This window comes from Panthera onca, chromosome C2 (assembly GCF_046562875.1).
Source record: "Panthera onca isolate mPanOnc1 chromosome C2, mPanOnc1 haplotype 2, whole genome shotgun sequence".
In the NCBI taxonomy this organism is placed as follows: Eukaryota; Metazoa; Chordata; class Mammalia; order Carnivora; family Felidae; genus Panthera; species Panthera onca.
This window is the reverse complement of record NC_138347.1, coordinates 93,445,818-93,462,392: the sequence shown is the minus strand read 5'-3', so window position 1 is coordinate 93,462,392 and position 16,575 is coordinate 93,445,818. Positions and strand designations below refer to the sequence as shown.

The window sequence follows — 16,575 nt, the reverse complement described above, 5'->3', positions numbered from 1 at the left end:
CATATGTGTGTTCATCACACATTTGAGTCAGGAGTCACACATTTAAGGGGAGGGAATGTAAAGAATCCAGAGGAGAGAATAGAGATTTTAATGAGATAATTCAACTGATAATATCAGCCATACCACATCTGACTTATCTCCATAAGGATTGAGAAAGTATATTATCAGTTTTATAATTTGTAAATTTGCATGCATATTGTTTGTCCGTATCTATATAAGGTATGTGAATAATTCTTGATCATACACATGACTACGAACGAATACTACAAACATACTTGGGTAGAACTAGTAAACCTTAGTAGATTTTGAAAGAACAAAGCAGGTGAAAGAGGCAGCAATGGTTATTTTATAAGCTGTTTACATAAGTCGAATTTGAACAAGAGTCAAGTCAAACTTGTTGAGAACATTTACTGCTGCCAGTCAAGATTAATGAAGTATAGAACACCTTTGTAAAGAAGAGCCAGGGGGAGTCCAACCTCACTTCTTTGGTGATAGGCCTTTGTTACTGGATTGTCACAGTCAGGTTGGTTGGAGGCCATTGCCCCTTTCTCTGGGACATCTTGATGGCTAGTAGCACCTGCTCCCCAGTGACTAGCTTTGCTGCACAGTTTGAAGCCGCTTCAGTTTTGTTTTTTGCCTTCTAGCGGTTCTCAGTTTTTTAGTTTTTAAGAAATTATCCTCTAATTGGTATAGGAAGTCTTCAATTCGTCCAACCTAGAAGAAATAAGCAGAGAGAATGAGATTTGTTGTTTTTTCCCAGGTTTTGTGTAGTTAGGAAAATAGTGAGGTATTTAAAATTAAATGGCACATACAGATCCATGTTGGAACAGAATCGGCGGAGATGGACATGATTGAACGTAAAAGCCTCCTTCTGTTTCCATTTCAGATTCCCCTGTTTTAGGAACATGAAGCAGACATGCAGGAGTTTGCTGTACCACTCAGTCCTATGTACTGGGTATAGAAATGGGGAATATCATCACCCATTATCTTTAATGGTCAGAAAAATCAGGGATTTCAAAAAGAAATAAATGGTGAAAAACTCTACCATTAGCAAGAGGAAGAATGGAAAAACAAATCCACACCCCTCAAAGCCAGAGATTCTAGCATTTATATGCCTCTGGCCAACTTGGGAGAAAAATGAATATTACACATTGTCTTAGCAAGAACAATTTCTTTTAAATCAAAACAAAATTTTGAGAAAATACATTTTCTTAAAAAATGCCACACCCCAAGGAATAAGATAAAGTAATGATATACAAAACAATAATTCTAAACTATACGTCTTTCTCCAAAGAAAACTTGTAATTATTCAGTGATGGTTGAATATGTTACACTATTTGTCACTATTTTATTCTGCTAAAGACCTATAGAATAAAACAGTTTACATATATGCTGCATTGGGCTCTCATGAAAGTCTGTAGATGTAATAATTCATACTTAACCTTGACTCCCAGCACCTGCATAACATATTAGCCTAAAATCACTCACTGAAGAGCCCGTGGTCATAAAGTTAGCTCAAAGCTAGAACACTTACTACTCAAGATACATGCGCATATCATCTCCTTAAGATAAAAGCACTTAAACTCTAGTTTTCCAATTTTGAGTTTTACTTTTAAGTCACTTGATTTATCATTTAGGGTGATATCCAAAAGATAATTCAAATTGTCAAAAAGAATAATAAATGGTTGCATTCATTTATATGTTATGCTTAGGACTTATATTACACTAGGTGATGTAAATTGTCCATTGGTTTCCTTAGAAAAATAATATAATTTACTTTTATGAAAACAATTCTTTTTGAAAACTTAAAATTACTTCAGGCAAATTTCTCCAAAAACACGTTGTTGTTTTTGATGTCTGATCGTTGCATCAATCGTCAAAATCATTTGACAGAATATTTTTGGACTGTCATGAAGTCAGTGAATTATTCTATGTATTTCATACATTTATATTATCCAACTTACACCAAAATCATAAATACAAAATTAACACAGAGCACAATCAAAACAAATGTAATGGATGGGACTTTACCATTACTTCAATAGTTGAGTTGATGACTCACTCATGTTTTTGCACTGAAAATGTGTCATTTAAATCAAAGCTCTCTACAATTAGAATGTTTGCAGTTAACCCAAATGCAATTTAAAATTACAATCCTAACGCACAAACTTTCTATGATACAGAAACATAATTGTTTTAAAATATCCATTAGGTGGCTATTGTCTTTTTTGCTTTTTAAAGTGTATTTATTAAAAGCAGGGTTGACTAACTGGGTTGCCTTTCATTAGAAAGGACAAAGAAGAAACATAAAATGTCTGATTGAAACAGAGTACTGTTAAATTAAACTGGAGGTCTAGAGTATATACCATGTGCATGTCTAACATGCCTATGTGTTTACCTCCTACCTGGTCTGTCTACATGTTATCCTTTCAACTCGTTCTCCTAATGATACCAAAATGATCTTTTAAAAATGTAAATCTGGTTATGTTTTTCCCTTGCTGGAAAAACCTAAATGGATTCCCAAGCCCTTAATGTGGCCTGCACACTTCTGAGTGATCTGGTTTCACTTGCATCTCTAATTACGTCTTCTATCACTCCATTTGCCTCAGTTGTGTGGTACATCTTTCAGTTATTTGAACACAGCAGTGCAGTGTACTCTGTTCCCTTAAACTTCCTAATGTTAGGCCATGTGATGGAATACTCCCATTGGAAAATCCTTAAGTTTCCTCTGGATTTCAGGTTCAACATCAGTGCATCAGGAACATTTTCCTGGATAATCCAGACCAGGTTGGGTTTCTCAGTAACATATTCCCATTGCAGCCCATTAATCTCTTTGCAAATTATATGTGTATACACACACACACACACACATATATATCTTACTTGATTATAATGATTTATTTAGTATCTGTCTTCCTATCTGGGTTTTAAGGATTATAAAGCAGACTAAGGCCACATTGTCCACTATTCCTATCATTTAGAATATGGTGGACCCTCAATAATCTTCTTTTCTGATAATAGAGAAGACATTCAGAAACTGATTTGTTTTTCCATATTCAAAGTGTTGCCTGGTATGGAGCATATCAGAAGGCTTTCTTATCTCTTACAAATTACCTTGAGAGTCTCCAGGCAAGATGATTACAAGGTGTGGTCTCCATACTTGAAACAGATGAGGTAGAAAGGGCACTGGATAAAGAGAGTCTGTTGAATTCTGCTCATGGCTTGTAATCCTTGTGGCTTTATAACCCTAATCTGTGACTCTCGAAAAGTCACTTGGCCTTTCTGAGCTTCAGTTTAACTAACCTTTGGTGAAGAAAAGGTTGGCCTGGATAATTTCCAAGGACACTCCAAGCCAAAAAATTCCATGACTTGTACTCACATCAGATCTAGGTTAGTTCAGTCTTATGTGAGTCCTCACATTTTTCAAATCACAGGTTATTCTCTTAGATTATACCATTAGATGAATGACACACTATGCAGTAAAGTAAGTCAATTTTAGCTTCTATACTTTCTGAAGTGTAGGAGAGCTGCAACATGTTTTTAGTGAAGCTGGTTCTTTATTTTCTTTTTTACGTCAAGGAAAGAAAAATGCTGGTTGAAGAGAAAATAGATTCATATAACTAAGAAGAACAGATTGCAAATGATAGAAATTTCTATAAAGCCCTTAGGGAAATAAAACACAAAGAAATATGTAAGCATGTAAGGAAGGAAATGAGCCAGTTTTTGGAGCAAAGGCCTTATTAGACTTCCTTTTTGGTACAGAATCTCCTTGCTTAACTATATCAGATAGTCTACTTGGTCATTCTGGGTCTAATTTTCCCATTTGCAAAATGGGCGGATAACATTTTCTTATATATCTATATGCCAATGCTGACTTGGCTTTACAGGGATATGGACATCAGACCAAATGAGCATGCAAAGAATTTTGGGATGTCCGATGATCACAGGGACTCAAGGTGTCAATGAGAGGGCAGATTCTCACCTAGCACATGGCTATCAGTCATAATTCACATCAAAGGAAATTATTATCAACTAGTTTCTGAGGACCTTTAAATCTTATACGCAAAAATCTGTCAGCCATGATTTAGTGTAGATTCAAGAAGTTCAGAATGAAGATGCCAGTGCAACTCTAAGCGAGAAGACAGCTTGAGAAGTATAGGAGATCTTAAAATTAAAATTCTAACAGTATAAAAGCAAATAATACCAATGAGAGAGAAATGTGGAGGTAGCCAAACAGACCAATTTAAATTACAAGAAAATTTTTAGTCAGCTCAGATTTCAAAGGGAGCACATTTGTTCTTTCATGCAAATATTTATTGAACATTTACTATACACTTGGCACTATAACAGGGTGATAAGCAAAAATATCAAGATATTTGCTTATGAGGAACTCATATTCATGGAGGAGAGAATTAATGAAGAAATGATTGCAATAGAGCATAACTGTGTATGTCAGAATTATGTACAAAAAGTTCTATTAGCAAAAATGTCAGAACAGTGAATTCTTTTTTTTTTTTTTAGAGCAATGAATTCTATTTGAAGGGATATGGATGTGCATTGGTGGATATAGGAGCTGGCTCTTTGCCAGGACAAGAAGTACGTTTCAAACTGAGGAAAGGGCATCCATAAGAACAAGGTTGTGAAAGTACATGGGCTATTTGACAATGATAAGTTTCTTACAGCATAGATGTGGGCACCCGGGAACTGGGAGTAGAGATACAGATAGCAGGAAATACTGATTGGAGTCAGCTTGTAAAAAGTTGAAAAATATTTAGCCATGTGGTTAGAAAGTAAATCTGGCAACACTACAGGGAGTGAATGCAGCCAGGGAAACTAATGGAAGGTGAATTAATTAAGGGACCAGTGTAATAGGATATGGAGAATACTATGAGGGCCTGAAGAAAGAACTTAAGGAACATTTAGGAAGTAAACTCTATAGACTTGATGAAAAATTCTGTGTTGGGACAAGAGGGAGGCAAAATTAGGAATGACTGCACAGTTTCTAACTTGAGATAATGATATTTTAATGAGATATGAAATATAATTAGATGAACAGTTTTAGGGAAAAGAAATGAGTTTGACTAGTGACAAATATAAGAAATAGAAAAACAGTTCACATAATCAGAAATTAACAAAAAAATAGATCTATAATAATAATCTAGTACTAGGCTAAAAGCCAGAATGAAACACAACTCCAAATTAAAAGAAAAACCAACAACCTCTATTCCTCGGTCCACCATGTGAAAAGCATTCTAGTAGTTATAAAGTGCTAAGAAAACAAGAATGATACTTTCAGTTATTCAGAGTAAAAAGGTGATTATTGCAGAGATACGGTATTGGATTGAAGTCAGATATATCTTGTTTGGAATTCCAGCTCCAGCATTTTCATGTGTGAATTTGTGCAATTTTATCTAACTTCTTAAAACCTAAGTTTCCTTTTCTATCAGTTGTTTCACAGGATCTTAGTAGGGTTAAATTAAACAATTTATGTGAATTATTTGCATAGGTCTGAATTACTATTATTTAACAGTAGTATTAATACTTGAATCTGGAAGTGTATGCTTGGTAAATAGAAAAAATGTAACTAAATGAAAAAAATACAAAAGTGAAATAAAATAAAAATATAAACAACTTTAATAGACACTATGTTTTTGGCCTCTACTCTGTGAGGGATGCTGCCTCAGTAACTGTGCTAGTTGTAGTTGCCATACATTAAAGTCTTGTGATTAGGTCTCAAAATTCAGTGATATAAAAGTCAGAATTAGGAAGGGGCAGAAAAGGGAAAGGAAAGATAAGTTTCTGATAGCTCATATTAGCTCATTGTAAATAAACAGTATTTTCTGGTGGCCTCCCTAAATACTAATCTGATTATAGACAATAATGTGTCTGTCTCATGGAAGCAACCTAAGTGTTCACTGATGGGATGAATGAAAAAAGAAAATGTCTTACACACACACACACACACAAACACACATTCACACACACAGAAGAATATTATTCATCCATAAAAAAGAAATCTTGTCATTTGCAAAAAGACGAATGGAACTTGAAGTCATTATGTTAAATGAAATAAGTCAGAGAAAGACAACTGAGCTCATAGATACAGAGAACAGACTGGTGGTTGTCAGAAGTTGGGGGTCGATGAGGGGCACCTGGGTGGCTCAGTCGGTTAAGCGTAGGATTCTCGGTTTGGGCTCAGGTCATGATCTCGCTGTTTCATGAGTTCGAGCCCCATGTTGGGCTCTGCTTTGACAGTGCAGAGCTTGCTTGGGATTCTCTCTTTTTCCCTCTATCTCTGCCCCTCCCCTGCTGTCTCTGTCTCTCTCATGTGGTCTCTGTCTCTCTCAAAATAAATAAATAAACTTAAAAAAATAATAAAGAAGTTGGGGGTGGGAGGTCAGCAAAATAGATGAAGGTTGTCAAAAGGTACAAACTTCTAGTTATAAAAAAATAAGTCATGGGGATGTAATGTACAGCATGGTGACTATAGCTAACAGTATTGTACTGTATATTTGAAAGTTGATAAGAGATTGGATCTTAGAACTTCTCATAACAAGAACAAAACTTGTAACTATGCTTGGTAATGGATGTTAACTATACTTACTGTGGTGATCATTTCACAATATATATGAATATCATTATGTTGTACATCTGAAACTAATATAATGCTATATGTTAATTATATCTCAATAAAAGTATGAAAAAATTCCCTTTCAAGTAAAATGTGTCTGTTTCAAAGGAGACAAATGCTTTTATCCCTTCTCTTCTCAGGTCATATCATATCTGGGCTATCATGTGTGGTTGTGGGTATGTCAAGGGGCTTACTCCAAACTGTATGAAGAAAAGTTGAAGGATCTAGAGGTCTCTAATATGAAGAAGGGAATTATAACAGGAGTCTGTGGTGTCCAAGTATATCAAGGTTGTTATGTGGAAAGAGTAACAGATTTGTTTGTGTTAGCTCATACAGTGGAAAGAGTGCTATCTGGAATTAGACGGTAAGTTTGATTCTCGATTCTTCTACTGGTCATGTGACTAAGTTAAGTCAGAGACTAAGTTAAGAGAGACTGGGGTGATAATTCTATAAGGCAACGTACACTAAAAATTACCAGCAAACCACCAGAAGCTAGAGAAGCATGGAACTGATTCTTCCTCATGGCTCTCAGAAGGAACCAACCCCATGGCACTTTGATCTTAGAATTTCCAGCCTCTAGAACTGCAAGAACTTACATTTTCTCACCTCTAGTATAAATAATAAATTTATGGGGTGCCTGGGTGGCTCAGTCGGTTAAGTGTCTGACTGGCTCAGGTCATTATCTCACAGTTCATGAGTTGTGTGACTGTTCACTTCAAGCTCTGTGCTGACAGTTCAGAGCCTGGAGCCTGCTTTGGATTCTGTCTCTCCCTCTCTCTCTGCCCCTCCCCTGCTTGCGCTCTGTCTCTCTCAAAAATAAACATTAAAAAATTTAAAAATAACAAATTTATAATGATAATAATAGTCCACTTGACAGGGTTTTTGTGAAGATTAAATGGTTTGATGTTTGTGAAAAGCTCTTCCTAAATGGCTAAGCCACCCATGAAGATTATAATAGCAGTACATTGTATAGTGACTGGTGACATAGTAGATTCTCAGTAAATATTTGCTGAATCAATGAATAACTAAATGAGTCTTCAAATGGGTGAAAGATTATAGCATGTAAATAGTAGATATTACTGTTTTTTTCACAACTGTCTAAAAATGAAAGGGACTTTAGGGTGAGGTATGGCAACCCCCACCAGAGAGACTGGAAAACACACATTAGATGACCCTTTTGGAGAGCATGAAGTATTTGTGAGTCATGTGTGAACTAGGGGTTGAATTCAATAAATTTTTTAAATCCCTTCCAACATTAAAGGACTGATTCTATGATGTTTAGTTTGGCCTGGATTCATTCTACAGAAATGTGCTCCATGGAAGGAGAACACAGTGCAACTTGCCTGTACCACATGGAGAAGCACTACAGAAATGAGAGGGAACCAACAACTTCTATTGTTGTGGTTTTATATATACTGAAAAGTACTGAAGTGGTTAATATAAACACCCATAGATACTGGGATTCTCAAGCCTCCCCTATGTCCCATTTATAAAATTATCATATCTAAAAGGCCAGTATTTTCTTCTCTAGATGTATCAAAATTGTATGTTGTATACAAAGGGCCCCTATTATGGATTAGCTTAATAGCAGAAGGTAGTTCACAGCACACTCATTTCCTTTTCATCTCCTAACTGCACAAGATTATGCACTGGCACTAAAATATTTCTTTTCAGTTAATGATTTTATATTTTTTCAGCATATCAAAACTTACAACTTTCTGCTGGATTTCAGGATAAAATGCAACATTTTTACAGATAAAAATAATACGGTTTCCCACATATAACCATTCATAATTACTTTAAATATAGGCATGCTGAAAGGTACTTGAATATTTACTCCAATAATCTTTTACTTTAAATTGGTTTGTATCAAACCACAAGAGACTCTTAATGATAGAGAACAAACTGTGGTTGTTGGAGGGAGGTGGGTGGGAGATGGACTAGATGGATGATGGGTACTAAGGAGGGCACTTGTTGTGATGAGCACAGGGTGTGGTAAATACGTGATGATTACTAAATTCTAGTCCTGAAACCAATATTTCACTGTATGTTAACTAACTAAAATTTAAATTAAAAACAGGGGAAAATAAATTGGTTTGCAATTTATATGTAGGTGGAAAGTATGAGGATGCTCTTGGGTCAGGTGACACTGTTGATTTAAAAGCTTTCATGTGAAAGAGGATGGCTATTAACCCTCCACCATTGTGTGATGCTGACTGTGCCTTCATTTGCACATAGATCCAACTTACTTTCATGTGGTAATTGAAGGCATGTAAGCCACATTACTGCCTTCCATTTATTGTGTGAGTTCTGGCCATGAGACCAAAGGCACTGCTGAGGAAGAAACTGAATTTTAGGGCAATAGATAGAAATGGGGCAAACTAAGGAAAGAAATGACAAGAAGCTCAACATGAACCAAGTTGGTGAGAGATGGTAACAATAGGGGACTATATGGCAGTGGCCTAATAAGGCTTTGAAAGGGGAGTCATTCAGATATGGTAGAGGGGAGGGAGGGTCACTTTGAAGATTTGGGTGGCCTTTTTCCTTCTAAAGTCATTTAAAATCAAACACTACTGGACTGAGTTGATTTGTATTCTTTCAAAATTCATATTTTGGTCTTTTTTTTTTAAGTTTATTTATTTACTTTGAGAGTTAGAGAGCACAAGTGAGGGAGGGACAGAAGGGAGAGAGAGAGAGAGAGAGAGAGAGAGAGAGAGAGAATCCCAAGCAGGTTCCGCACTGCCAGCATGGAGCCCAATGCAGAGCTCGAACTCATGAAATGAACTGTGAGATCATGACTTGAGCTGAAATCAAGAATCCCACGCTTAACCGACTGAGTCACCCAGGTGCCTCCAAATTCGTATGTTGGTCTTAATCCTCAGTACTTCAGAATGTGACCTTATTTACAGAGGTAGTCAAGTTAAAATAAAGTCATTAGGGTGCACCCTAATCCAAAATGATTGGTGTTCTTATAAAAAAGGGAAATTTGGATGGGCGCACAGGGAGAGTGCCAGGTGAAGACAAAGGCAGAGAGACTGGGGTGATAATTCTATAAGGCAACGTACACTAAAAATTACCAGCAAACCTCCAGAAGCTAGAGAAGCATGGAACTGATTCTTCCTCATGGCTCTCAGAAGGAACCAACCCCATGACACTTTGATCTTAGAATTTCCAGCCTCTAGAACTGCGAGATCATCAATTTCTGTTGTTTAAACCACTTGGTTTGTGGTACTTTGTTGCAGTAGCCCTAGCAAACGAATACAACAACTAAGCCATTAAAGTGAAAGGAAACTCACTTAAGTTCTAATTTTCCCCTCAAACATGACAGATGCTTTCTAAAATTCACTTTTCCTGCTGGTTGAAGCTCCCTACTAAGCCTACCCATGTTTAGGGTGTACCTTGGGAACAAAGGTGGCTTCTTTCCAATAATGGCAGAGGGAAGAAGTTAACCTCACACATGAAAGCGTGGGTAAATTACACTGAGAAGACTTGAATTGGGACTTTCTATGGGATTTCATGTAGTCTGGATCACGGAGAGGGGATTAGGTATGTTTATAGGGGTTTGTTTGCATATGTTCATGCCTTAGGAATTGGGTGCTCAAAGGATTTTTTAGTAAAGCTTTTAAAGATAATTATTAAGAAGGAAAAATGTAGATGAAATAAGACATTCTTCAGGAATAAATATCATGTTTATATGACTATGATGGTAGTTACAGAATGAGAATGTGTTTCTGGAGATTAGCAGTATGGACCAAAATCCTCTCAGCAAAACCGACATTTCACTCCACCACAGTGGATTTGATAACATTAATTTCTTTGCTCTGTTCCATTTAGTTTCCAGACCAAATGCTTTTAAATATTTATCATCCAAAATAGTTTGAATTTTAATTCTTATTAGAATGACAATTGTTTTCAAACAGGCTTGAAATTAATTTCTAAAATAAACTTAGTTTCTGAAACGGAGTTTTTTCTGTTATTCATAATATATCAGTTTCCTTTAGCTTTTGGCCTGCATTCAAGCGGACAAACAATCCCCATATTCTTCCTTTTTCACTTAGTTAACTTGTTATATTATTTAGTATTTTAGTCATAAAAGTACAACGTGAAGATATGAGGCATCTACCCCTGAGAAGTTACAAAAAGTACAACAATATTTCCTGCTAAACTGTATTACCACTCTTGATTGAAAATTCTCTTAACGATAATACTTTTTGTTATGCTTAGTATAAAGAACAATTACAAAACCTTGTTATCCCTTTGTCCAGGAAACCACGTATCATGGTTTTTAAAAAAAAATTTTGGGGGGGCACCTGGGTGCCTCAGTCAGTTAAGGTCCGACTTCGGCTCCTGTCATGATCTCACAGTTCATGGATCAGAGCCTGGCAATGGGCTCTGCTCAGAGCCTGGGGCCTGCTTCAGATTCTGTGTCTCCTTCTCTCTCTCTGCCCCTCCCCAACTCATGCTCTGTCTTTCTCTCAAAAACAAATAAATGTTAAATTTTTTTAAAATTATTTTTCAACATTTAATGGTATAATTTATCTGAGGGTTTAAATACATATTTTTAAACTTTTTGAGACAAGTGTGGATTCACGTGCGTCAGTGGGAAGCAATACAAGAAGAATCTGTGTACTCTGTTTAATTCGCCTCAATGGTCATATCCTGCAAAACTGTAGAATACCACAGCCAGAATATTGACATTGATACAGTCAAGATACAGAACAGCTCCATTACCACAGAGATCTCACATGTTGCCCTTTCATAGCTACGCCTATTTTCTCCAGTTTCCACATCTCTTATGCCTTGGCAACCACTAATCTGTTGTCCATTTCTACAATTTGTTATTTTAAGAAGGTTATATACATACAGTACAAACATATAGTACATAATTCTACACGTCTCTGGAGATTTATTCAGGTTGTTGGATCCATAGTTTGTCCCTTTTCATTGTTGCATTATTCCATGTACCACAGTTTAATGATTCACTTTTTGAAAGGTATCTAGATTTCTCTGGAACAAATGGCCAGGAGTACAATTGTTAGGTCATATGGTAGATGCATATTTAGTTTTCTTTTTTTTTTTTTTTCAATATATGAAGTTTATTGTCAAATTGGTTTCCATACAACACCCAGTGCTCATCCCAAAAGGTGCCCTCCTCAATACCCATCACCCACCCTCCCCTCCCTCCCACCCCCCATCACCCTCAGTTTGCTCTCAGTTTTTAAGAGTCTCTTATGCTTTGGCTCTCTTCCACTCTAACCTCTTTTTTTTTTTTTTTCCTTCCCCTCCCCCATGGGTTTCTGTTAAGTTTCTCAGGATCCACATAAGAGTGAAACCATATGGTATCTGTCTTTCTCTGTATGGCTTATTTCACTTAGCATCACACTCTCCAGTTCCATCCATGTTGCTACAAAGGGCCATATTTCATTCTTTCTCATTGCCACGTAGTACTCCATTGTGTATATAAACCACAATTTCTTTATCCATTCATCAGTTGATGGACATTTAGGCTCTTTCCATAATTTGGCTATTGTTGAGAGTGCTGCTATAAACATTGGGGTACAAGTGGCCCTATGCATCAGTACTCCTGTATCCCTAGGGTAAATTCCTAGCAGTGCTATTGCTGGGTCATAGGGTAGGTCTATTTTTAATTTTTTGAGGAACCTCCACACTGTTTTCCAGAGTGGCTGCACCAATTTTTAGTTTTCTAATGAAACTGTCATATTGTTTTCCACAATGGCTGTGCCATCTTATATTCCTACTAGCAACATGTGAATGTATGCAATGTGTCAGTGGTCCTCACCAGCATTTAGTGTTGTCACTATTTTTTATTTTAGCTACTTTGATAGCTGTGCAGTGGTTTATCTCATTGTGGTTTTAATTTGTATTTCCCTAGTGGCTAATGATGTTCAATGTCTTTTAAAGTGTGTTTACTTGCCGTTCTTTCTAGTGAAATGTCTGTTCATATCTTTTGTCCATTGTCAAATTGGTTTAACTGCTTGGATTATTTACTGCTGAATTTTGAGATGTGTTTGTGTGTGTGTGTGTGTGTGTGTGTGTGTGTGTTTTGTTGTTGTTTTTGTTTTTTAGAGAGACAGAGTGTGAGAGGGGGAAAGGGTCAGAGGGAAGGAGAGAGAATCTTAAGCAGGCTCCACATTCAATGTGGCACCTGATGCAGGACTTGATCCCATGACTCTGGGATCATGACCTGAGCTGAAATCAAGAGTCAGGCACTCAACTGAGCCACCCAGGTGCCCTGAGAGTTCTTTATATAATCTAAATACTGGTCCTTTGTTGAACATGTGTCCACAAATATTTTTCTCTTGCCCTGTAACTGGTCTTTTCATCCTTTGCAAAAGAATCTTTCATAAAGCAAAAGTTTTTAATTTTGTAGTCTAATTTGCCAATTAGACTTTTATGGATCATGCTTTTCGTATCAAATCTAAAAGCTCTTTGCAAATACTAAGATCCCAGAGATTTTCTTCTATTTTTTTTCTAAAAGTTTTATAGTTTTATATTTTACAGTTTTAGTCAACTTTTGAATAAAGTGTGATACTTAAGTCAGGATTTTTTTTTTTTTTTTTTTTTTTTTTTTTTTTTTTTTTTGCCTATGTATGTACAAATGCTCCAGCCTCATTTGGTGAAGAGGCTATCTTTCCTTCATTAAATTTCTTTTGCTTCTTTATATTTATGTGGATTTATTTCTGAATTTTGTTTTGTTTCATTGAGCTACGTGTCTATTTCTTCATCAATACCACAAAGTCTTGATTACTAATAGCTAACAAAGTCTTGAACTTAAGTAGACTGATTCCTCCCACTTCATTCTTTTTCTAAAGTGTTTTAGCTATTCTGTTTTCTTTGTCTTTCCATATAAATGTTAGAATAGTCTTGTCTTCATCTATGGAAAATCTTGCTGGAATTTTAATAGGAGTTGCCTTAAGCCTCTATATCAATTTTGAGTAAATGATGTCTATACTATGCTGAGTCTTATAATTTATGGACACAGTATGTCTCACCATTTATTTAGATCTTTGATTTCTTTCCTTAATGCTTTGTAGTTTTGGGCATACATGTGCTATACATGTTTTGTTAGATTCATACCAAAGCATTTCACTTTTTTTTTGAGCAATTATAAAAGGTATTATAAGTTTCAGTGACCTTAATCACAACTAGTATATAGTTATATAATTGAGTTTTGCACATTTATCTTACGTCTTGCAACCTTGCTGAACTCATTGATCCTCCTCCTCCTCCTCCTCCTCTTCCTCTTCCTCTTCCTCCTCCTCATCATTTTGTAGATTCGTTGGGATTTTCTATGTAGACAATCATGCCATCTGCAAAAAGGGAAGTTCTATTTCTTCCTTTCTGAACTCTATGCCTTTTATTTCCTTTTCTTGTCTTTCAGTGGTGGACAGAATTTCCAGCACAATGTTGAATAAGAGTGGTGAGAGGTGACTTCCTTGCCTTGTTTCTGATCTTAAGGGGGAATGCCTTTAGTCTTTGACTATTAAGTATAATGTTAGCTGTAGGATTTTTGTAGACACTCTTTAACAGTGTGAGGAGTTTTGCCTCTATTTCTACTCTTCTGAGTGTTTTTTTTTATATCATGAATAGGTGTTAAATTTTGTTGACTGCTTTTTATCAATTGATGTGATCGTGTAATTTTTTTCTTTTGTATACTGTTAGTATGGAAGATTAAATTGAATTTCAAACATTCAGACTTGCATCTCTGGAATAAACTCCACTTGGTTATGGAATATAATTCTTGCATGTTGCTGAATTCTATTTGCTAATGTTTTAAGGATTTTTTGCATCTATATTCATGAAAGATACTGATTTGCATTTTTTTTCCATTTTTGTCTTATTTGTTATCAGGATAATACTAGTTTTATCATGTGAATTGGGGAGGGTTTCTTCCCCTTGCATTCTTTGAAAGAGATCATACAGAATTTACATCAAACCAGCTGGGATTGGAGATTTCTTTTTGGAGTTTTAAATTATGAATTAATATTTCCCTTAATAGTTATAGAGTGATTGAAATTATTCCATATTGGGTGAGTTGTGCTGATTTGTGTTTCTTGAGGAATTAGTACATTTCATCTAAGTGTCAAATTTATATTTCTAGAGCTATAGTATTCCCTTTTGATGTTTATATTTGAAATTTATATTTCTAGAGTTATAGTATTCCCTTTCGATGTCTGCAGGGTGTATAGTGATACCTGATTTCATTCCTGATATTGGTGATTTGTGTCATCTCTTTTTTATTTCTTTAGTCTTACTAGAGGTCTGCAGGTTTTATTGATCTGTTCAAAGAACCAGTGCTTTCATTGATTTTCTCTATTTTTTTCTTTCATTTTCGTGGAGTTTTAGTTTTCTTTTTATTATTTCCTTTTTGTGCTTGATTTAGGTTTCTTTTGTTTTTCTTTTTTATGTTCTTGAGGTGGGGCTTCAATAATTGATTTGAGATTTTTTCTTTTATACTATATGCATTTAATGTTATACATTTATCTTTCAATGTAGTTTTTAATTTTTCTTGAGACTTCTTTTTGATCCATGGATTATCCTAGTATTTAGAGATTTTCCTGTTATCTTTCTGATATTTGTCCATTGCAGTGGAAGGAAATGTTGCTTATGATTTCAGTTTTAAAAAATTTGTTAAGTTTGTTTATAGCCCAGGATATAGTTTGTCTTGGTATATATTCCATGGGCACTTGAAAAGAACATGTGTTCTGCTGTTGTTGGATAGATGTTCTATAAATGTACTCTTGGTTGATGGTGTCATTGAGTCCTATACATTCCTGCTGAATTTTTTGATTAGTTGCTCAATCAATTGTTGAGACAGAGGAGTTAAAATCTCCAACTATAATTGTTGATTTGTCCATTTTTCCTTTCAGTCGTATCAATTTTTGTTTCATATCTTTTGCAGCCCTGTTGTTTGGTGCATATACATTGCTATGTCTTCTTGGTGGACTGATTCTTATAATTATATAATATCTCTCTTTGCCTCCAGTAATTTACTTTGCTCTGAAGTCTACTTTGTCCGGTATTAATATAGCCACTACTGCTTTCCTTATACTAAAGTCTGTGTGGTATCTGTTTCCATCCTTTGACCTTTAGCCTGTTATTATATTTGAAGAGTTTGTAGACAGAATATTGTTGAATCATGATTCTAAATTCATTTTGCCAAATTCTTTCCCTTGGCATTATTTAGACCATTTAGATTTAATATAATTATTGGTATATAAGGGCTTTGTCATTTTATTTTTTGTTTTCTTTTTGTTCTCTCTCTCTCTTTTTTTTAACCTTCCTAGGGGCACTGGGACATTTTTTAGAATTCCATTTTAAGTAATCTAGTGTTTTTAGTGTATCATTTTGTATAGCATTTTTAGTAGTTGCTCTAGGTATTAATATATATATTTCAATATATAATATATAAATAATATTTATATATAAATACACTTCAATAAAAAAATGAAGACACTAGTAGTCTGAAAATTTTCAGTTTACTCTTTTCTTCATTTTATGTTCAACTGGAGTGTAGACACTTTATTTTCTTTAACATGTCTTTGCCTCCCCCCATTTATAATTTGCTCTACATATATTCCCCCATTTAAATATTTGCTGTTCATATGTTTAGAAGGTTATTAATTATTGGGCTCCTGGGTGGCTCAGTTGTTGAGTGTCCAGCTCTTGATTTTGGCTCAGGTCATGATCCCAGGGTCGTGGCATCGAGTTCTAAATCAGGCTCTCCACTGAACATGGAGCCTGCTTAACATTCTCTGTCTCTCTCTCTCTCTCTTTCTCTTTCTGCCCCTCTCCCCCACTCATCCTCTCTCTCTCTAAAATAAAAACAAAAAGGGGCGCCTGGGTGGCTTGGTCGGTTAAGCGTCCGACTTCGGCTCAGGTCATGATCTCACGGTCCGTGAGTTCAAGCCCCTCGTCGGGCT

General features: G+C 35.6%; 1 protein-coding gene across 4 annotated transcripts in view; it reads right to left on the bottom strand.

Moving 5' to 3' along the window:
• Positions 1 to 325: 325 nt before the first annotated feature.
• SPATA16 (spermatogenesis associated 16) overlaps positions 326 to 16,575 on the bottom strand; it is a 240,811-nt gene continuing 224,561 nt past the window's right edge. For 2 of the 4 annotated variants that reach the window (XM_078432157.2, XM_078432154.2), the window contains one exon: positions 326 to 714. In XM_078432157.2, the coding sequence (XP_078288283.2) occupies positions 592 to 714 (123 nt within the window). In that variant the 3' untranslated portion in view covers positions 326 to 591. Of the gene's footprint in view, positions 715 to 812; positions 893 to 3,123; positions 3,187 to 16,575 lie in introns of those variants that run through there. The other 2 variants (XM_078432155.2, XM_078432156.2) reach the window with 2 other exon arrangements.